The 24037-nt window shown below is 45.5% G+C and overlaps 1 protein-coding gene across 1 annotated transcript; it reads left to right on the top strand.

Annotated features, from left to right (window-relative positions):
• LOC144094571 (uncharacterized) lies at nucleotides 1-12616 on the top strand. The gene is made up of 6 exons (XM_077628490.1): nucleotides 1-156; nucleotides 991-1108; nucleotides 2727-2899; nucleotides 3451-3509; nucleotides 6537-6602; nucleotides 12303-12616. The coding sequence occupies exons 2-6, from the start codon at nucleotides 1007-1009 to the stop codon at nucleotides 12560-12562; spliced, it is 660 nt and encodes a 219-aa protein (XP_077484616.1). The 5' UTR covers nucleotides 1-156; nucleotides 991-1006; the 3' UTR covers nucleotides 12563-12616.
• Nucleotides 12617-24037: the final 11421 nt, after the last annotated feature.

The raw sequence follows: 24037 nt of genomic DNA, 5'->3' as shown, positions 1-24037 counted from the left end.
CAAACGAGATCAGGGCCTCGTGCAGCGGTGAACCACTTACCACAAGGCCAAGTGTCCTCAATACGGGCTATAAAGCGGCTCCCGCGACCCGCAAATCCCGAAGCTTCCCAGTCTAGTGACCTGCAAACCACATTACGCAAGTGCTGTGCAGCGCAGGTAAGATTAGTTGGAATATCCTTATTCGGCTTCTTCATAGGGTGCCTTAAATCTCACAGTCACAGCGCTATGACGAAATAGCAGTTATTGGCTAAACTGCGTTATTTTTCTGCAGAGTCTTTAAAGCAAATATATGCCGCCAATTTCCACGCCTCGATAGATCTAGTTTCGTTTCTGCTTTACCATGAATTGGTTCAGGACCAACTGATGGGCTAGTTAGTGACACATACCAAATGGTTCCCGGCCCACAAGTAAGAGACGTACAACAACCCAAAGCGGCACTTTGTGATGTGTTTTCTGTCAGTGTATGTCTGTTCCTTGAGCGTCAGGAATTATTGGCCATGAATTGATTCGGAAATATTTAACCCGAAATGACAACGATTTTACTCGGTGAAACATCTAAAAATATTAAAATAATACTCTTTGGGGTGAGTTGGCGTTTGCATTAGTGATAACTTCGGGGTATCTTTCAAATGAAACTGCATTTTGCTAAAGCTGTGAAAACATAAAATTGCTTTTTCAGACGCAGTGGCTTGTAAATGTTCTTTTAAGGATGTGTTAAAGGCAGTTTATATTGCGAATTTATGCGGATCTTTCCGGTCAGGCTACCGCCGGCAGAACTAGTCGAGTGCCCATGAGATCAGTGATAAGAGTGCTTTTTTCTCCCTCACTTAATTTCCACGCACCGGAATGCTTTGGAACAAACAGCGCAATAGAAATAAAAAAATGAAAATGCTACTCAAAGAAAACAAATGCTACGAATGTTATCGCGGGTAATATTTGCGCTTTATGCATAAAATGTCTGCATATTAATTGCAACATGTGTATTTTCAGACGTGCCACCTCTGCGATGACGGCAAACAAGTTGCCGCTGCTCTCGTTGCTTCGTGCTGCCTTCACCGTACTCGCATTCTCGGCAGTGGAAGCAAGTTACACCAAAGCGTTTTATGAGGTGACTATCTATGCAATTTTACTCAGGCCTATAGCATCCAGGCTGCTATAGGCATGGTTGCTATAGTTTTCTAGGTGAAGAGGCGAAGAAAAGAATTTTAAAGCACTTTCGAATGCTTTTTACGCCCCTTCACGTGCAGCTCTAGGGAAAATTATGTCGCCTGAACTCTCCAAATGCATTGGTGGCACAGATGTATTAGAAAATGGGCAGGTCGCGGTTCTTTAGTCGCATATGGTTATACTCCTTTAAAGGCATACAACACAATGTTGCTTTACATCGCTTTTTTGTGCTTTGCTATAGCCTACATCTACGTGCGTGTAGACCTTGTTTTGCAGCGTCTCTACCTAGATTCGAGTGTTCATGCGCAATCCTCAGCATTCTATTATGCTACCTTATCCAGCAATCCTTGCAATCTGCTAAAGAGCATTGCCTTCAGTTAGCACTGTTTGCATTGAACTGTTAGCGCATTGCATTTCATTGTATAATGATGATGATGATAATGATGTATTCAGGCTTAATGGTATACCAACGGCAGAAGATTGGGTGTATTGCTGATACACGCGTTCACATTACATTGAATCAAATAATGATTTTCTTCTTCCTCTCTCGAGTTTTTTTTTTATTCGTTCCCTCGAGTTGATGCCAGTAGGCTCTTTCGTCCCCGGTGTATTGCCGCGTACGAACTACCATTTTAAAAAAAAATATTTTAGTGGACAGGGTGTATACCGAGCTCCTAACACTGCGAGAACCTTTCAGCTATCTCAAAGCTAAGACATAAAAACACATCTTTCGGCATTAAGGCGGAGTACACAAATGTTGGTGCAGATATGCTAAATAAAAAAATTGGCGGTGGTTGAAATGAAAGGGCAGGTGAGCACGCGCGCTCATTGAAAGGCCTAAATGGTGCACATCTTCCTCAGCACTGCGCCCAATGTTTTGAGTGCCCTCGAGCGGCAGAACATTTGTTGCAGGCCAGATGCCAGTCCTGCAAAAAGTGTGAACCAGTGTTTCATGAGATAAAGATTTTAGGTAAAAGCAAAGATACTAGGGCAAGGGAACTGCTGGAGGCATTTCATATAAGAAAGAGAGGTGTATATTGTGTTAGCGATACCTCTGGGAATCTGTACCAGTCGTAGATGACAGATCTTGAACGGTTCTGTTGATAGTGGTGTGTGTGAACTGGTATCTGCACGTGATCTGGTTTTTCCTTATATTTGCTGCGCTGCCAGTGAATAAAGTTAGATGAGGTTTAGCGCTAGTCCTGTGTGCCTCTTTCGTGTGTTCGTCTTGATTGCGCCACAGTTCTTATGTTACAAAATGCACCATCTAGCCCAATAAAAAGTTCTTCTAAAGTGCTCTTACTTTTAAGTTTTTCTTCTGCAGCTGTTTCAGTGCGCCAACTCACAGATTTATTTAATAGCTTCTTGATTCGCGTTCCTCGCACTATTATTTCCAGTCCGGTGAAATGATTGAAGCCTCCGCCGTTTCATCAGAGCGGAGTATTCACCAAATATTTCTATTTACTGAATATATCCCGGCATCCTCTCAGCTTATTCCACATACAGGTGCACGCATTATTTATTTGCCATGACCTAGAAATTTCGCTCTCCCACTGCAGCGGACGCAGAGGCAGCCGTTGATGACGTACCTATGCTACCGGTCTGGAGTAACCATTGAGCCGGAGGACTCCGTAAACTTGGCCGCTCTGTGGGACGGCACCAAGCCGAGGAACAACAAGATCACTGGTACCAGTTGGCGTGAAACCCGTGGGAAGTTTGACAGCTACGTGATGTGAGTATACGCTTGGAGTCTAACGAGCAAAAGAACATCCCTAATCTCCGGTGTGAACACTGTAAATTGCAGTGGGAATAAACAACTGCAGAATTAAAGCGCTGTCGCTACACAACCGCATTAGCATCATTCCTCTGAACAGGGTAAGTCAATAGAAGCATTATCATGAAAGCCCTCAATAATTTTACTTAGACTTATGTTCCTTCGAAGCCCATTGAGATTTCAAGTGAGAGAAGGTTAGGGGGACTTTTTTCAGTCGTTCTTAGGAGCGCATAGAAGCCCATCGAGGTATATGACACCTTGTTCATCGGTCTGTGAGCAAATTGCTCAACATGGGAGGCAGCCGTCAAATGAATGACTGGAGGCGAGAGGTTACTCGGAGACAGCAACCTGGATCTCAGAAGCCGTGCCAGTAAATTTTATTCAACTTAAACTCAGATGCTGTGCGATGCCTATTCTGAAATACTCAAGATCCAGCTAAATCTACACTCTGCTTTAAGATACAAACCTGTGCCTGCATGTTTTAACTCTTGGACATTGGTATCTTGTAGGGGAAACTTCACGGCGGAGTATGACCCGTCAGCGAACATTATAAAAGCAGTGACCAATGGTAAGCTTTCCGAGGCATTCTAAATGTTTTCATCCAAGTGATTACTTAGTTGACATTAATGCATTCGAGGAGCAAGTAAGATACTTTGCAGGACTGTTATACCCATGATGGAAACGTTCTATCGACGCAGAAGATCGCTGAAAAAATACAGTTGTCTGACAATTTGGCTGCATTTTTTTGCTCGTTGCTATTGCGCCGAAGAATCGTACATCGTATTAAAATCTGTTTTGCATTTCATGAGGAACCCAAAAAGATTGGTTAGCTATGGAGCATTTAAATAGGAGAGAAGAATGTGTTGCTCATGAATTCTGTGTTTTAAATTGCCGAACATTTTGAGAAAGCAAGAAATATGCATGTGTAGATAAAAAAATTTAATATTACAGGACTCTCAAAGTGTTTGTTGATATACAACTAAGCTCGTAAAGCTGGCACTCGTGGTTATTTATGAAGATGCGCGAAATGAATACAAAGGGAAAAGGGAATGACACCCATCAAAATTGAAAATTTTGAAATAGTTCCTGAATGAACATACTCCTTATCATTCACTCTCCACAATAACAAGTGACCCGAACACATACACTCACTCTGCTGATATTGCTAACTCTTTTAATGACCATTTTAGTGCAACCAGCAGACTTCACGCTGACGTCCCTTCGAATGACCTGTACCGCTGCCGTGAATCCTTTTATATGACTCCCACCACTGCAGCTGAAGTTCACATAGTTATGAGAACAATGAATAAGTGCGCAAAAAGGACGGGACAAGAGAGAAGAACCACACGAGACAAGCGCAGACTAACAACTGGTTTTTGCGCAGTTATTCATTGTTTCCATAATGTCGTACCAACTAGCCCCTCACCGCACTCTTCTAGATTTACATAGTTATTGCCGCACTGAAGTTGACTGGAACACGCTTCGGCTTCATAGAACCCTTAAAAGTAAAATCAGTTTCTAGCAGTGTATCACCCGTTATTGCAGGTCTAATTTAAAAAATGCTCAAGGCACGTGTGTTCCCTAACTTATTAAATATTACTAAGGTATTACTTCATTTTAAGGAAGGCGACTAGAACTCCATTAATAATTATCGTCTTATTGGTGTCCTTCATATTAACCAAAGTTTTCGAAAAATCTTCCTTAATGTTTTGTTGAAGTGCCTAACCAAATTTAACTTACTTTAACCGCAGAAGTTCCGCTTCCGTCAAGGTTATTCTACTGAATTGGAGCTCACAACTTTCATGGAGACGATTAAAAACGCCATTGATGAAGCTTCACTTCTCGGAGCATTATTTATTGATCACACTAAAACCTTTGACTCCATTAAACACAACAATCTTTTAGCTAAACTAAATGCGCATAAGATTTGTGGCCCTACCCTTGAATTTATTCGCAACTACTTGACTGACCGACTCAAGCAACAGAAGCGAACACCATCCTTTCATCAACTAAAACTTTGAATGAAAAATTTCCTTGAGGCTTGAGGCCCTTCACTTTTTGCGTTTTACATTACCGAATCAACTAAAGCGCTTTTCATCACTAAGTGCCTTTTAAGCGTGGATGGCATAACAATATTTACATCACATAAATCTATTGATGTACTTCAGGCCCAACTTAATATTCATCGAAAGATATGCCGGCATGGTGCACAAAAACCTTGCTGCACATAAATCCTTGAGAAACAGCATGCGTAGTATTTTATTCACCACAAAGCAGTATTACAACGCCTTCATCAGTGGAAATCGGCAACTGCTTAGTACCACTTTTCGACAGCGTTAATTTCCAGGGCGTCGTTTTAGATAAGGATATTAGTTTCATCGTCATGAACACTGTCTACTCCAAAATAAGTTATTTGGCATTCATATTATAATCAAGACTTGGCCATATTTCCAGCCTCAGATCTCACGTTCACAGCAAATTTCCTTACTGTATTTCTTCGTGAGGCAACGAGTATTCCACTCATATGTATCCTCTGCAACATCTGCCGAACCAACCACTTAGAATAATGATGCATAGCCCATTTGACCACTCTTCCATTCTGCCCTATTACAGTCTAAACATTCTGCCTCTTAGCCAATTGATTAACGTAATATTATCGGGTACTGTTTATTGGGTTATTCATATTATTCAAATTGGCGTTGAACTTGAAGCCTTTCCCAACCATTATTTCAAGAATACTAATGAAACTAGTTTTTCTGAGCGCCTTAATCTGCTCCTTCCAAACGCATGTACTAATTAGAGAATTCTTGCAGTTCATCGAGTTCTTTATTTAATTGATTTAATATGATTTTACTTTTACGTACAGCGATATTTTTTAGTTTTTGGCTATTGTTATGCTCTACTCATATTTCTCTTTGCTATGCTTTGCACGCATGCAATGCTACGTTTAGTAAAGCGACCACTACCTTAGTAGCTATTTAAAATATGTTAGTTTGCATTAGGATGTTCCCCTGATGGCTGTTCAATCATGGGAAATCCTACAATACTAATTTGCAGTACTTGTTTTGCTTATATTCTTAATGCCCAATAATCTTATGAACTTAAACATCTTTAAATGGATAGCCTCGATCTGCAATAAGCTTCTGCCGGTTTGCAAAGTTGTTTACCATTTTTTCTGTCCTTAGTGGTCTCCTTAGGACATCTTATTAGAACAGGTGTCGTTAGGTGGCAGAATATATTAGACTGAACCAAGAACGAATATGGTCTCGCAGGATGAATAGTAGCGCACAACGACGGCTTGTATTGGACAGTGGAGGACATGCTTATGTTTGTGCCATTCTTTTTCGCACAAAATATTTAAAAACATTAAGGTATTCATGTAGCCATAGGTCTGTTAAAATCTGCCTGTATGCTTTACATCATCATGTCACTTGAGTAGTGCTTGACTGAACACTTGAACAACCTATCAAAAAGAATAAAAAAATTAGAAAAATTAGAGAAAAAAACATGAATTACTAATTTTTCAGAATCATGGAAAGTTTGAACTTGTTCATTGTGCTGTTTCTTTGGCGGAATTATTTTCTTCACTCTGTAGGCGTGCAAGAAAACTTGGAAGTTGTACTGCCGCCATACGATGGCCAAGCTTATTACTTTAAAATCAGTAAGTAAATTTTTATAAATGTATATCCATATTTACCCATGTCAATACTCTGTTTATTTATTATGTTGCTTCGTAAAAAGTACCCGAAATGCGAGTGATATGCTCCCACAGACTGTGCCGAAAACATGACCAACAAGTGTTCAGTACATCGACTATCGATGTACTGAGAATTAAATGGTCGAAAATAACTCTTTAATGAATATCGGCGCTCGGCTGCTGACCCACGAGACGAGGGATCGATTCCGGCGGCGGTCGAATTTCGATGAAGTCGAAATTCTTGAGGCCTGTTTACTATGCAATGTCAGTGCAGGTTAAAGAGTCCCAGGGGGTCAAAATTTCCGGAGCCCTTCATTAAGGCGTCCCCCATAGCCTGAGTCGCTGTGGGAGGTAAAACGCCATAAACCACAAACCAATAATAGACAAGTGCTCTGTGCCCATGTGTAACTTGTGCAGGAGAGTAATAACCGCACTAAATATCGACTTTCAAGCTTCAAGCTTAGCCACCGAGCAGAAAACAGCGCAGTACCGCGAGAATAAAACCGTGCTTATGTAAATACTTTCAACTTTATACTTTTCTTGCCTTTGGCGCTTAGCTCAGTAGCCCCTCTCCCCTCCACCGCTCACGCTTAAATACGTCATTAGTGTTGTAGGCAGTAGCTACATGCAGTGGCTAGGCCATCTGTGTGGCTTGGCTGCGCTGCTGCGTTCTCGCGTGAGGCTCGCGGCGGCTGGCACGCGCCTCAGGCGTCTCGTGCTCGTGACGGTATTCGCCTGGCTGGAATAAAGCTTATAATCAGTTGCTGGGCGAGTTGGTATTTCATGTTAGAATAAAGCTGTCCGGTTGGCGTCTCAACGGTCCTGATTTCCTCGACTCAACATGGTGTCAGGAGTAACACAATTCCCACAGTAAGCCCAACCGGGGCTGCGACCTCTCACTCAGATACCCATCGACGGTGGCACACGTTCCATGAGCGTCTACAGCCTGGACTGCGCGGCCAGTACATGGCGTCCTTCGTCATTCAACCGCCCGAGGCCTTCTGCTTCACGACTCCTGCCGACTGGCCGAAATGGAGGAAGCAGTTCCAGCGTTTCTTCACGGGTTCCGGTCTCTGCGACAAATCAGGGTCACACCAAGTCGACACGCTCCTTTACTTGATGGGCAACCAAGCCGAGGACGTCTTCGGAATTTTCAGACTCTACCGTGAGAACGCTCGGAACTTAGAAGTCGTCCTAAAGCAAGTTCGACAGCTACTTCATACCGCGGCGCAACGTCATTTTTGAACGGGCACGCTTTAACACGAGAGTCCAAAACGACGGAAAATTCGTGGAAGACTTCGTAACTGCGCTTCACACGCTTTCCAACTGTTGTGAGTACGGCACCCTCCGAGAGGAACTGGTTCGAGACAGACTGTTCGTCGGCATTCAAGACCAGAAATTGTCAGCGAGACTGCAACTTAACGCCGATATTACTCTTCAGAAGGCGCTTGAGAGTATCAGGCAGGTCAAAAGCGTTCGTCAGCAGCAAGCTGACCTTCACCCCGAAACGCTGACCGTCAACAAAGTAGCATCAGGCAAACAGCAAGTCAGGCACCCCACGAACGCTACTCACGTGAGCGACGGTCACGAATGCTACTCACGTGAGCGACGGTCGGGAGCACTTTGAATCAAGGCCACATCCGCGTCCAGCTGACAGCGTTCCGACATTGTGTCGTTGGTGCGGGAAAGAACGACACCCGCGTTCATTGGGCCCAGCGCGGACGCAGGTATGCAGGGGCTGCCACAAAAAGGGCCACTACGCATCTGTCTGCATGTCACGCCGGTTTGACACCGTTGCAGCATCAGGACCCGACAGCGAAGGTGGATTTCTCGGAACCGTCTCGTCCTTCGATATGTCGACATGGGAGACAATCATCCTTGTGCAAGGCCAACGTGTAAAATTCAAGATCTACACAAGTGACGACGAATATTTCCTCCCACCTACGACTTTCAGCATGCTCCGACATCAGCCTCCGTTCTCCGTAGCTCCTAAGCAGCTCTACGGTCCTGATGGGAGACCTCTCGCAGCCAAGGGCGTAGCGCGTCTTCAGCTCGCCTACCGTGGACGTGAAGCCCTCCAAGACGTCTGCGTGCTGGAAGATATCCACACTCCCTTACTCGGCAATCCCGCCATCAGAGACTTGCAGGTGCTAACCTTCGTCAGCGCCGTCGCAAAGAAAGTGAGCCCCAGAGAAGAATTTCCTTCGTTGTTTCAAGGCCTCGGCAAGCTACTAAGAAAACACCACATTCGCCTGCGCGAAGGTGCGAAACCATTTGCTTTCAGCACCCCTCGCCGCATACCAATTCCGCTCTACACGAAAACAAGGCTTGAATTGCAGTGAATGGAAAATATTGGCGTCATTTCACCTCTTGATGAGCCGACTGAATGGTGTGCTCCAATAATGGTAGTCCAAAAACCAAACGGTGATAGAATTTGCGTCGACTTCACCGAGCTCAACCATCACGTCCTACGCGAGTGGCATCCGATTCCCTGTGTTGAGCATACACTCGGGCTGCTCCATGGAGCCAAGGTGTTTTCGAAGCTCGATGCCAATTCAGGGTTCTGGCAGATACCACTCAGTGAAGACAGCAAGAAGCTCACTACTTTTATCACGCCATTCGGGAGGTTTTCCTTCAACAGGCTTCCATTTGGCATCGTGTCCGCTCCCGAGCACATCCAGAAGCAGATGTCAAAAATTCTGGAAGGTGTCGACAGAGTTGTGTGCCATATGAACGACATCCTTATCTGGTGCTCAGACGAAACAGAGCACAACGAGACACTCCTCACCGTTCTTTAGCGACTAACTGAGGCAGGTGTCACGCTAAACGAAAACAATGCCAGTTTCACGTCGACCAGTACACGTTCCTGGGTCACAAGTTTGACCAGCAAGGAATCAAACCGGACGACAAAAAAGTTGAGGCCATCTTAAAGATGAACAGCCCGACCAACAGAAGCGAGCTGCAAAGGGTGCTTGGGATGGGAACCTATCTTGCCCGCTTTGTCGCCAACCTCCATGACGTGCTCCAACCGCTCACTTGCTTGCTGTTAAAAAAGCAGGAATTTCTTTGGGACATTCCTCAGCAGCAAGCGTTTGAAATGTGGAAGCGATTACTTTCGTATCGCCCAGTGCTAGGGGTGTACGACCCTGCAAAAGATACAGTAGTCAGTGCAGACGCTTCTACCTATGGACATGGGGCGGTGATTCGACAGAAACAGATCAGTGGCAAGTTTTCGGTCATCGCTTATGCCTCCCGGGTTCTATCTGATGCAGAGAAATGCTATGCGCAAATAGAGCAAGAGGCTCTTGCCATGGATTGGGCTTGCGGAAAGTTCAGCGACTATCTCGTCGGCGAGTCCTCCACACTCGAGACCGACCACAAGCCGCTGGTACCGATCTTTATGTCAAAGAGTCTTGATAACCTTACACCTCGACTACAGAGGCTCAAGGTGAGGATAATGCGGTACCAGTACGAGGTGGTGTACGTCCCTGGGAAAGACCTCCTCGCCCCTGACACGCTTTCCAGAGCGCCGCTTCAACAGACCGGTGACACCGAGCTAGAGGGCGACATCGAAGCTTTCGTCCGCTGTGTAAGGACAAACCTTCCCATCAAGCAGCACTGCCTTGAGTGGCTAAATGAGCCCCAAAAATCAGATCGCGTGTGCTTGTATCTCTGAGAACTCTGCAAGAAAAACGGGCCTTCCAGATGGGACTTGCTCCTTGAGGTTAGAGCGTTCTGCGAGCATCGTGGTCAACTCACCGTAGAGGACGATTTGCTAATCTACGCAGCACGGGTGGTTTTCCCACTCACGTGCAGGAACGCAATTTTGTGACTTCTGCACGAAGGCCACTTCGGCATTACGAAGACGCAAGCTCGTGCTAAGGACACCGTTTGGTGGCCTACAGTGGCCAAAGACATCGCAACCACGATAAAACATTGTCCAGAATGTGTCAAGACGTCCAGCACCCGAAAAATACCCGTTCAAAGCGCCGAGTTTTCTTCAAGACCATGTGAGACTGTTGCATTGGACCTGTTCTTCTTTAATAGCCACTGGTGGCTAATAGTGACTGATTATTACTCCAGATATCCGGAGCTGACTCGTCTAGAGAAGCTATCATCTAGTACAGTGATCAATCACTGCAAATCAATTTTCGCCCGGCACGGCATTGCAGAGGTGGTGGTCCTCGATAATGGTCCGCAGTACTCGTCCTCTGACTTCGCTAAGTTTGCTCAAGAATACGGGTTCGAACATGTCACATAAAGCCCACAATACGCTCAGAGCCACGGATTCGCTGAAGCTGCGGTGAAAATCATCAAAATTTCAATGAAGAAGACCCAAGACCCGTACCTGACCCTCTTGCCCTACAGATTAACTCTATTGAAAAATGGCTACAGCCCCTCTGAACTATTGATGGGGAGGCGGTTGCGGACAAAGATTCCTCTGACTCCCGGAAGGCTTGTTCCCCGTTTGCCAGACGATACTAAACATCGGAATTTTGACACCCAATACTGCGAACAGCAGCGAAGAGATTACGATAGACGACATGGCGTACGGCAACTTCCGACCCTTCTGGAAGGAGATGAAGTCTAGGTTACCGACTTAAAGCGAAAAGGGAACGTGGTGGCGCCCGCAAGCGAGCCTAGGTCATATATAGTTGACACTAGGTCATATATAGTTGACACGGCCAAATCGAACCCATCTTATCCCTTTTCTCAAGCCTGTGGAAGGGGAGAGAGACAAACAAGACATCGTATATGACGAATCTCTACCTGCGACTTCAGTTTCTCAAAAAGATTCACAAACAGCCTGCGCCGACGACTCCTGCGAGGAATCTCGCCCTGGGACTTCAGTTTCTCAAGAAGATTCACAAACAACCTGCACTGACGCCTCCCGCCGGCACACCAGGTGTGGACGTTGCGTCATTCCTCCCAAGAGTTTGCTTTTCTGTCAGAGATGTTGTAGGCAGTAGCCACATGCAGTGGCTAGGCAGTCTGCGTGGCTTGGCTTGGCAGCGCTGCTGCGCGCTCGCGTGTGGCTCGCGGCGGCTGGCACGCGTCTCGGGCGTTTCGTGCCGGTATTCGCCTGGCTGGAATAAAGCTGTCCGGTTGACTTTTCAACAGTCCTGCTTTCCTCGACTCAACAATTAGCTAGCTGCGTAAAAAAAAGTGGAAAATAAGGGTGATTCTATTCTGTTTTCTTTTCATAACCCGCCAATGCCATTCTTCGTGGTATGGGTGAGCTCTCTTTTTAGACCGCACGCTGCATTCTACCTATCTCAATCTTCCAATCACCCAAGCAGCGTCACGTCCCGTTATCACTTGACTGTGCCACTTGGGGCTACGGACGATAAAAATGGATTGAAATTGATGCAAATGAATTCTTTTTAATACCTACCCAGGCCATCAGATTTAAAGTATTGATTAATGTTAATATGCCATAGGTTTGAACTAGTTGCTGGTGAAACATATGGCTATAGAGCACGCGTGGAGCAAAACGCTCGCGTGTCCTTTTTTGTGTACTGCTCCTTCCGTGATATGTAAACCTTACTTCTGAATAGTGGAATACAAACTCATTGCCACTCGACAGAGCTTGACACCAGCTAATGTGTGCTTTCTCTTATTTGGAGACTCTGAAATCAAGTGCGGGTGTTTTTATTCTTGCAGCACTCCCGTCTCAGAGAAACCGCGTGGTGTACAAAATTTACGGCACCTCGTCGCTGTGCCTGCACGCAGCTAGGCTGCTCTTCAAGACGTGCTACGACGACTGCGACGACCACTGCGGCTCCTGCGGCAAAGGCTACAGGGACGACGCGGTATCGCGAAGCAAACCTCGGAAGGAGCTGGGCTGCCGCCTGATGCAGTTTGTCCGCTACCCACAAGCTGCGCCGTTCCCTCTGTGCGCCGACTATCGCTCCTGCACTTGAAAGCACAGCAGTTCCTTTCTTAGCTGTCTGCAATGCCAGTTTACTAAATAAAGCGTGTTAGGGTGGTTCAGATTTTCCTTGTACAATTAAATTTAAGCTGCTGATAAAAAAAGAATGTGTATAAGCTCAGCCAATCCAGGATACACAAAGCGAAAGCTGTCGGCGTTCATTGTGTTCATTGGCGTTGGCGCTGACGACGTTCTAGACGCCGATGATTTTGAGGAAAAAAAGGGCACAGAACTGGCTCCCTGGGTCAGTGGACGTCGCAGTCGCGCTTCGAGGTACTTGGCGGGGGTGAGAGAGAGATGTGGACTGCGTGCATTAGTGCTGATAACGTTGTGACAGACACGCGGTACTGCAGCAATAGGCCGCAGCGTTCACTGGGGTGACCAACATCTCGCGATCAATTATTAAATGCCACCTGCCAGGGTGGCAGGGTGGGCGCACTGCCTATCCAGTGTGCGGAACGCACTCAATGTTAGACGCCAAGCCGGGTCTGCTCAGCCAGATCACGTGGTCAGGCGGCAGCCGCTCCTCGACGGCGAAGGCTCGGCTCGGCGGCGCGGTGAAGTCCCGTGATGCGTTGCAATGGCAGCGGCGCAGCAAAGACGTTCACGGTCAAATTGCAGCCCAAGGCGAAATCAGCGCCGCTAGGCCAGTAAAGCTTTCGCTTTAAAATGTTTAAACGCGCTTACCAAGTGATTTGAAAAATTTACATACGACAGCAGAACGGAGGGCGCTTTCGCGTGGCACGCCAGCTTCGTATGAGTCGTGACACTACGTCTCCATTGAATCAGGCTGCCCGTCCTTCCAGGACAGACAATGCACCATCCTGAGGTGACGCACCTGCAGTTCAAACAATAAATTAAGGCTCCCTCGCGGCAAACCAGGACGCACGCTCGATTACGTGTTTCCTTCTGTATATGAGGATTTTTTACGTGCCGATTAGAAGACACTGGAAACTGAGTCTAAATTTTTGTTTTTCATTGCGATGTGCATGGCTTGGAAAACTGTTCTTTTCACATTTTATTGTTGAAGTAAAAAGTTTCGATGTATATTTTGTTTCTCGTTGTTTTATTGAAGGAATGCATTTAAGGGCCCCATTTGTTCCTCGATTCGTACAATCAATATACCCGTTGGGCTTCCGTCCATCAACCGATACTTATTTTTTAGGACGTGTATAAATGCAGAAGATGTTGCCGAAGCGAGGCTGTATGTCATAACGAGCCCTCTTTTCCATTCTTTTGTCTGCTCTTGTTGTAGAGCTGACAGTATTTATTAGAATATGTTCCAGCCGAAGTCAGAGGCCATTTCGAATCCCATTATTCGTGGCTCTGAACATTTTACATTCCTTTTTTCTGGAATTCAGTTCCGATATTTTACTTTAATGAAACTGATATGTGACGTAAAGCATTATTAGAAGCCTGTAGCATAATATTTATCTGACCTTCAAAAACACGTAAATATCATTCGCATAAATAATAATGCTCTCTGCTCGGCGAAGGTTATCTATATCTTTAATTGGCAATTAAAACAAACGTTGGCCCCAAAACAGCACTCTGGCACCCCAGATACGATCGTTTAGATCTGAGATGAACTACCGTTTTTAATAGCAATTTTACGTCAGTTGTTGAAGTAACCATTCAATAACGTTAAAAGACTGCCTTGTATTCCATAGCGTCCTATTTTTTTCGTAATATTTTATGATTCACCGAATGGAACGGTTTCGTCATACAAAAATATCGGAACCGTTATCAAGTTATTATCTAAGATTTCAATCATCACCACCCCGACTACACCCAATTTAGGGCAAATGACTCTCCCATAGCTCTGACATTAACCACGCCATCTGAAAGATACCATCCCTTTCAGCGCATTGAAAACTGAAATAAGTGCAGTTTACATGGTGCGCACTCCTCAAAAAGTCATGCCAATTAAGAAACTTATAAGTGAGCAAGAGAAACAACGTGCACGACTAGAAAGTTCAGTCAACAAGGTTCACCTGTGCTTCACATGCGACCCGCTACGGAGCTTAGCTGCGTTTTGTTCGCACTTTGCGCTCACTGCCAACGCGTTCGTGCGGGTCGAGCGACATCAATGCGAAGTTCACACCAGCCAAAAACGGCTGCAAGAAATAACAGGGACTATTCTTAAGCTGTAGCCGACTACTTGTAAAAGCATGGGGTCTGTAACTTCTGCCGACGTCAGCGAAAATTACCTTTGTCGGAAAAATCGCGGCCGCGAAGTGCAGTGAAAACCGCAGAGAGATTGTTTACACGATGCCCTCTGTACAGTCTTTGTCAAAAGTAGGCAGCCCAAAGGGTGTGCTTCTGGGCTTTCCAGCGCGGCTCGTCTTGCAGGGACTCTAATCTCTCACGAAGGTGGAAGAAACTTAAGATCCCAACCCTCACAAGCTTAATACTGTCAAATATGCTAAAGAGAACCGCTACATGGCTTGGAAGCAAACGCCTTGGGCTGCATATTTTTGACAAAGACTGTATGTGGACAATCAGGGCCGAGTGGAGGGAGAATTTCTCCTCAGAAATTTTCCGGGCTGCCGGAAGAAATAACATTGCTTATTTATTTTTGCGTGAACGCGATGCACGCGCAATAATGCCCTGAATATTTTGCTGCTCGTTACAGATAGATTCATATTCTTTACTGAGCACATAAGTCGGCCACTGAAAACTACTGCTGAATGCTACCAAAAAGTTAGCCGCCTCAAACGCAGCACTTAAAAAAGCGCTACGACTAGAGGCCACTCCGGCGAGACTCAGGCTGACTGATGGCAAAATCACCGACGTTGTTACCGGTGGTAATGAACGAAGACAATGTTTGAATGACACGCCTGTAGCACAGGCACATCTCGGTTCTTCGACTGTAGACTCCGTAAAACCGTTAGTCAGATCGCGATCTCAGGTGGATGTGTCATGCCGAACATGTTGCAACTTCAGTCTGATTGCCAACGATGATGTCAAAACCTCTCAGAATTAGGTGGTCATCGTGCAAAACGTGATCTCTCTCCAGAAAAGAGAGCTAGCCTCACCCCAAGCCAGGAACAGCAATATCTTCTCAAGCGGCGAGCTACGCATGGACCTTCCTCAACGTGTCATGTTGACCCACGTAGTCGCTCATCGGAGAGTCGCCTGAAGTTAAGTTTTCTCGTGAATAACCCATTCCAAGTAGTCAACCTCAGACTTTCAGTTAGTTACCGGTAAGAAAACCTACGCGAAAACGTGCCAAAGGGCTTGATTCTGTCCTACCTAAAACATCTTGAGTTTCGTACGGGCGATATTGTGACATTCTTTGATTGAATTGGTGTCCCTGACAACTCTCAAATAAATAAAATCCTTTTTCTTGGTGCTGAAATGAGCGCACAAGTTTTATGTTCTAATATTTATTTATAATACCTGCCACAAAGCCCCCGCCGTGGCTGAGTAGTTGTGGCGCTCGGCTGCTGGCCCGAAAGACGCGGGTTCGACCCCTGATTCGGCGGTCGAATTTCGATCTAGGCGAAATTCTAGAGGCCAGTCTACTGTGTGATGTCAGTGCACGTTAAAGAGCCTTAGGTGGTCGAAATTCCCGGACCCATTCACTACGGCGTCCCTCGCACCCTGAGTCGCTTTGAGACGTTAACCAACACCCTTAAGGCATAAACGACTATTTGCTACAAAGATGGCGATTTTCACTACGTGACTGGTACTAACGGCTCCTGTTCAGGCAGAGCTCAGCAGGGTATTCTGTCCAACGGATGCGTTTTTTTTTGCTTCTTTTCTGCCTCACAAAGTTAGTTTAAGGCATACATAATATTTCATTTGACAGTCTGCGATTTTGGTTTTCTGCCGATGAAACAGTCCACAGGTGTATGCTCGCATTTCTTTCATAATTTGTTTTCGAGGGAACGCAGTGCTCGGCTATATATAGTTACGATGGGCATCCTTGTACTAGAAGCGGCAGGTTGCACGTGTTACAGATAAAGCGAGCAGCAGTTGTTACACGTAGTGGGTAGAAAAAATATAGCAGGGCTTAGAACGCATTCTTCCATTCACAAAAGTCGCTCACTAGCTCAGAACAGCTTATATTATTTTATGCGATTAACTTTTCTATGAGAATCAGAGCCACACGCAGTTGACCTCCAGAAAGCACAATGATGTTTTTTAGAAAAACATACCTGTGGGTCCGTAATATTGTCAGCTTGTTCTAATTACATCACGGACGTTGATTCGATGGGCAGTCAAATGTCTGGCGTTAAAACCGAAATATTATTGAGCAAACACACGCATGCAAACAGAAAACAGGGGCTGCGGCTGTAACAGCAAGTGGTCTCGGTGGGCATGGATGATCAGGAATGATGGCTTTAGATTGCGCTCAATCTAAAGTTCACTGCCACCTTTTGCTATAAGGCGCTAAAAGAGTCTACTACAATTTGGAACATAGTCAGAGCAGTTGAGGTCGGCTGCAATTACTCGAGACAAACAGGGTTACCTCCAATGCGACAATGTGGTCAGGCTGAGCGCCGGCGGCTTTCAGCAAAGAACATCACCGAAGCAAAGATAGAAACGTAGCTGTATTACCTGTCCTTTTAGTGAGCACCGTTCTGATTTTTGTAAGACGAACGATATGGCCGCTGAAAAATGAAAAACAACGAATAGTGACATTAGCGTCTGTTAGCGCAAGACATTAACCATTACTGACCGTGCATGGCGCCGCTAGGATGCTGTTGGTCCATCAAGAACGACTTAATAGTCCTGCTCATTCATTCGCCGAAGGGTTTTGTGCGGCGGTCCTCAAAACTTACTGGGGTCGTTTAAGGGACTTCCCTGCGATTAATGCGACAGCACTGCAGTTCTGTTCTAATTCTACATGCATTCTATATAATTCTATTTACAGTGCTATTCTAACTCTATTTAATTTCTTTGTAGTTTGTTCATTTCTCAGTACTAGCTCTGACCATTACTGGTTCAAATTTCATATTATACTGGCTTTGATGACGTCACACTGATTCGACCTGTCGGGTGTTTTGTAGCGCCACCACTTTCTGGGCGACGCCCGGTTGTCAGGGCGATGAGGAATTTAAAGCTTTCGCAATAATAAAGGCGTGGAAGCTTCTTCCTTCTGCAGTTTCACTTCTTGCATTCCGACGACATTTTTGTGTCTACACCTACATGCGATCCCCAATATTGTATTGTGCCTCGTGCCATAGTAGGATGTCGTGCCTGAAATAGGTCTGTGGTTGTCTTTTATGCTCAGCTCGGCGAGCTGTCTGGCCTTTGTGCTCGCTTTATTAAGATGACGCCGCGGTTGCCATAATCAGTAACGTTCGGTAGCACTAGTTCAAGGTTAGTCCTAGCTTTTTTGCTATGATATAAATGTATATATTGGCATTCCCCTTGTATCGGTGTGGTGACGACTGATACATTGCCTCGTAAATAAGAGTGATTGTTTTATTGATTTTGAACTTTTGCTTTATTTTTATTTTGAATATCATTCGGCGAATTTTATCTAGCATTCAAAGCTGTTATCATATTCTCAGCTATATATGATTTCGGTGACTATTCGTGCAGTTTGTTCATTGCGCTTTTGCGCCACCAACCCTCAATGCTCATTTGCAGGTATCACTGTAGATGGGCTAATATTGCTCTCAATCTCCTTATAAATGAATAAACTAACTAGATAAATCAATTTTAGGCGGGATTTGCGCAGGTTTGTTCCGGTGAGTGACTTTATAATGAGCTCTTCCCTCATCGATCAGAGTTGATTTAGTACAAGTTTTCCGAACTCCACTAGCGAGCAGGGGGTCACGGTCACTCTGGCAAAAATTTACGGTGTTTAATTCAATTCACGCTTATGTAATGTGCGCGATTTATCTCCCACAATTTCTTATGCCACTGTGCGCAGTTTCTTTAGTGCGGTTGTTTAATCAACAAGGCGGCTTTCTTCTCTGCCTACGTGGTGCCTGAATGCCGCCGCTTCCAGGCGACAATATCATGAAGTTTCGCAATTTCTATGTAACTAAAATAACGCAGTAACATGATATGTAAAGCTAAGCTTGACCGCTCGCGTTTTCTTGAAAGTTCCTTCTTATTCCGGAACTAAAACTTTCTCTGAGGAAGTCGGGTTAACATGTGTTCTGAATGTGGCCGTGCTGCGTGAACTATAGACAAGCCGCCGGCAGTACAATGCTATTATCACGACTGGCGCTCTTAATTGCAATGTTTATACCGTGCCTTGGCACAGTTGTTCATAGGGCATGTCGTTTCTAGTAGATTTACAACGTCCCAGAGCTTTTTAAAAATATTTCTACGCATATAACTGTTTCTACTCTTGTTTCGAGCACCCTCAGTTTGGTCAAGATAAGGACCAACTCATTTTTTATATTTTCACAGAGTTTGGGTGGTATGTTTTGTTGCCTAGATGTAGAAAACGAGAACAATGCCTCGCAATGCTGTGAACTGGTTACCGCAATGCCAAGTGTCCTAAATAAGAGGTATAAAACGGTACCCAGCACAGGCAATTCACGTAGTTTGCAAGTAATTTAGCTGCTATCCACGTTAGGTAAGTACTGTGCAGTGTTGGTTAAACTGGTTAGAATATGCTGGCTGGGCTTATTTAGAACGATGACTTAGCTGCCACAGTCACAGTGCTATTACCTGGTGAGATTAATTGGCCTAAATTCGGTGATTATTATTACTTTTCCATGATTTCAGTTTCAATCCAGAAAATCGGAATGAGCGAAGAGTCTTTTTTGGAAGAAGCATTTTTGGAAGAAAAAAACGTCCCAAATTTTACGCTTTGCGCTCAGCTGGCACTTGAATTTGCAAACAATGCTCCGTACTTTTGAATTGTCACTGTAATTTTATGAGACTGAAAACCCGAAATCACTGTTTCAGCTTCGGGGGCCTGTAAATGTTCTTTTATGAGTGAGTTTACTCGAGTTTACATTGTGAGTCTACGTGCACATCGTCATTCCGGTTACCGCGAGCACAACTGGGCCAGCAGGTTTTTCTAGTGTGTCATAAATTCCAACTGCCAGAAGGGTATGGACAAAACCGCAACAGAAAGGAAAAATAAGATTTCCACGCAGAGAAAAAAACACAAAGCAAATGCGCCTTGCATATTTCGTGGATATATACTTTCGTGCATAAAACCTGTGCATATTAAGTGCAACATATGTATCTCCATACCTACTATCATTGGGATGACTGCAAACAACTTGGAGCCATTGTCGCTGCTTCGCGCCGTCTTTGCCGTCCTCGCCTTCTCGGCAGTGGAGGCGAGCTACACCAGATCATTTTATGAGGTGATTTAAACTCTGATCTTGATGTTCAATCAGGCTTATGTTAACGGATTTAGTCTTGAACACTTGGTATAGGGGCACAGAAAGAAACCTCTAGGGCAAACGTTAGTTCTGCCTGAAGGATATGACGCGATAGCATTAATAGGTTAAAGCCCAGAAGTTAATCTGAAACCACCAACTACGACGTCTCCCATAAATAATTTACATCTTTGAGACAGTAAATCGCGCATGCTACTTATGCAATAAATTGTATGTTGTCGAGCAGAAAGTTTTTGCAAAAGATGTTCAGGATTCTAATTTTGATTTTCTTTCGAAAATATTTTGGGCAGTCACATAGTAAAGCTGGAGCGGAAATGCATCAAGAATATTTCACGCAGAAACGAATGCAGTCTGCATGAACCATAATGTAATTCCCTAGCCTTCGGTAATACCTCCGTGGCCTAGCCTTCTGGTTAAATATTTGTGGTATAAAGATTATAGATACATTATGAGTCAACTTAAACTGGCAATTTTTTTTCCACCTCCATAAGAATGCAAGCGCTCAGTCCAACAGCAATCAGAATTTTCTGCTTCTTGGAATCATATAGTACGTAACTTTATTAGAAGCGGCGATTTCTATACCGAGAATTTATTACATGAAGACGGCAACCAGAGAGTGCTTTTTAAAGGCTTGTGGTAGGAACACAATCGCAGAGATCCAGGTCTATGACAAGGCTTTCTGTAAGGCTAAGCCGGTTTAATACTGGCTGAAACGTTTTGGCAAATGACTTAGTGTTTATCTTATTAGGGTCAGCTACTAACCATTGTTTTTTCTTAATGATATGACATTGACAATAACGGATGAAGTTCTTTCCTTTAAGTTTTCTTTTGCTGCTGATAAAGTGCATGATTGCAGATATCTATCAAATCGCTTAATGGCTCTTGTGCTGATATTTTCTTCCCTATAAAATGATTGAGTTTTAGAACTGCCTTTCATGTAGAACTGTCTAGGCTGTCTCTTTTTTTTTTTTTTTTGGCGACTGCATAAGAGAGCAAGTGTAGCGCACGCGGAAGCATTTCGAACTGCGGGAGAAGCTTGTGTGATTCCGAGAAGTACGCAGCTTATTCAGCGCATTTACGGTGCTAGGTATGTTCGGCTTCTCAGCACACATTTATGTTGCTAGACAATTATAGTGAGGTTTTAAAAAAGACACCAGCTTCGAAATGACATTGTATGCTTTTTCATTCCTTTCTGGAAAGTGTTCGCCGGAGGCTAACGTAAGAGTTTCTTCTGAAACAAGAATATAATTTTGTGAAGTTTTGTTCACATCTGTTTCTATTTGCTGCGCTCCCACCTGGTAGCCCCATGCAGGGATAACTCCGGTACGCACATACTGTGGGGTTTCAAAAATACATTGTCTTTGAAATGCCATTTCACACTTACACATCCCGTTCTAACCAGCAGGTTGTCTTTTGTTAAAGAAGGGACTCCGTCATAAATCTGCTGTAAAATCACGGATCTACCTCAGAAAGTTTGCGTAAATGTATTCATTTGGGTCCTACACTGCGCTGTTAGCACCACCCGGCGACAGGAACGCCAGCGTTTCTTACTTGCCTCACAGATGGGTGTTGGTCAATACCTGCCCAGACAATGAGCAATTCAGAGATTGAATAGTCGTTTTATGGTAGTAGTTTGGACCCTTTGGTGGTGAAACTAACACATACATAACTCGGGAAAAACACGACACGGGTGCCCTCTCGCTTTCTGCTTCATCGACGCTCTACAAGCATTACTGTTGAAGAGTATGCTGCAATGCTCCTGACATTCTACAGACCTTCACAGCGGCTAACATAATTTCGACCTTCATTTTCCTTCTTTGGGTCGTGCCACTGCACAACTCGCAAATCAAGTTGCAATATAGCATCACGCAGGAATGACACAACAAGAAGGAACGATTTATTCAGGCAGCCCCTTTTATAGCCCGCCGGTGAGGTGACGGTGTGATCACGTGGTCAAGCCAAGGTTTGCCGACGACGCATCATCTCTCCCCCCTTAAAGAGGAAAGCGTACAGGTGGCCGTCGCTGAAGACCTTGCTCCGAGTCAACGGAGACCATCCTGGAGCCCTGTTGACCATGCACTACTCCTGGAATCCACCTGCGACCTGCTCCGAAACTGCGCATCCAGACCGGTTCTCCCACACCCAATTTAGTCGCACCTACTCTTCGCTGGCTTTCTGCCGACTTCTCACCGGGCGTGATGCAATCCATCTTTGTTCTTATCTGGTAGCCGAATAAGTGTTCCGCGGGCGACTTGCCATGCTTAACAGGCGTTCGGCGATATCGGAACAAAAACCGAGCTATACGCATTTCCAGGTCTTTTCCAGGGTTTTTCTTTAGCCCTTCCTTGAGCGTGCGCACAGCTCTTTCGGCTAAACCATTCGATTGTGGGTGATAAGGGGCTGTTGTGAGTTGCTTTACGTTGTTTCGTGCCAGAAACTCGCGAAAGACGGCGCCCACAAATTGTGGACCGTTATCTGAAACGAAGGTTTTTGGAAGGCCGAAGCGTGCAAATATTGACCGTAGTGCGTCCACCGTTGTTTGCGATGTGGCAATTTTCATTGGAATTGCTTCTATCCATTTTGTTTCAGAGTCTACGACGACCAATACCATATGTCCGTCCATTGGGCCTGCGAAATCTGCGTGTAGTCTGCTCCATCTTTCCCCGGTTGCTGGCCACGCCAAAGGTATCTGTGCCGGTGGCATCGCAGCGGCCTGTGCACAAATAGAGCATGATTTCACCAGTCGCTCTATGTCAGAATCCAGACCCGGGTACCAAAACAGCGTTCTCGCCGTGCTTTTCATGGACGTCATACCAGGGTGCGTCTCATGGAGCAGCCCCAACAAACGCTTTGCCGCCGCCATAGGTAGAACAATGCGATGTCCCCAGTACACCAAATTGTGGCTCACGGTTAGCTCTGTTCTTCTGTTGAAGTATGCCCGGAGATGCTCAAGATCCTGCGGTAGATACGGAGGCCATCCGTCGGCAATCCACCTTTTGACCTGTTGAAGAGTGGCGTCTCGGTTTGTCATTTGTTCAACCTCCCGGGCGCCGACCGCCGTTTCCTCAAGACACTGGGCATACAAAACGTACTCGTCGGGAGCGACATCCCGCGGCTCCGTAACCGGCAATGGCAAGCGACTGAGGGCGTCTGCATTGGAATTCTCGCTGCCCTTGCGGTACTGCAATGTGTAGCTGTAGTTGCCAAGGAACAAGGCCCAGCGCTGGATTCTCGCAGCCGCCATCGGTGGTATTGGTTTGCCTGGATTGAATAAACCAGTAAGAGGCTTGTGGTCGGTTACTAACACGAACCGATGTCCATACAAGTAGTCCTTGAACCGTGCGACGCCGAACACCAGTGCTAGTGCTTCTTTTTCTAACTGAGAGTAGTTACGCTCTGCCTTTGTGAGTGTCCTGGACCGGAATCCGATGGGGTAGTCAACACCGTTCACACGGTGGGACAAAACGGCCCCAATGCCTACTGATGACGCATCGCACTCAAGCCGCAGTGGCTTATCCGGGTCGTAATGAGCAAGGAACTTGGAAGCCACAATTGCCTGCTTAACTTTCTGAACAGCTTTTTCTTGTTCCTTGTTCCACTCCCACTTGGCCCCTTTAGCTAGGAGGGCGTACAGCGGAGCCAGCACAGTGGCCAGATTGGGCAAGAACTTGCCGTAATAATTTACAAGTCCGAGAAAAGCTTTCAGCTCACTCACTGAAGTAGGTTCTGGGGCTTCGATAACAGCCTTGATGTTATCGTCCTTTGGCCGCAGACCCTTAGCGTCGATCCGATGGCCGAGAAAAGTGACTTCGTCTTGCCGGAATTTGCACTTATCCTTGTGCAGTCGGAGACAGTACTCCCGCAGGCGTTGTAGCACCCTCTTCAGCCTTGATACATCGTCCTTTTTTTCAGCGATGATAATATCATCCAGGTACACCTGAACTCCTGGAATATCGCCCAGCAGCGCGTCCATCCGCCTCTGGAATATAGCTGGAGCAGAACTTATGCCAAAAGGTAATCGGTTGAAACAGAAGAGGCCTTTCTGAGTGTTCAGCACTGCTATCTTTTTGGCATCCGCGTCTAAAGGTAGCTGGTTGTAGGCTTGGCGTAAGTCCAACGTCGTAAATACTTCTCCGCCA

This window comes from Amblyomma americanum, chromosome 6 (genome assembly GCF_052857255.1).
Source record: "Amblyomma americanum isolate KBUSLIRL-KWMA chromosome 6, ASM5285725v1, whole genome shotgun sequence".
NCBI classification, from domain to species: Eukaryota; Metazoa; Arthropoda; class Arachnida; order Ixodida; family Ixodidae; genus Amblyomma; species Amblyomma americanum.
The sequence above is the reverse complement of the archived record's forward strand: the minus strand, read 5'-3'. Positions and strand labels throughout refer to the sequence as shown.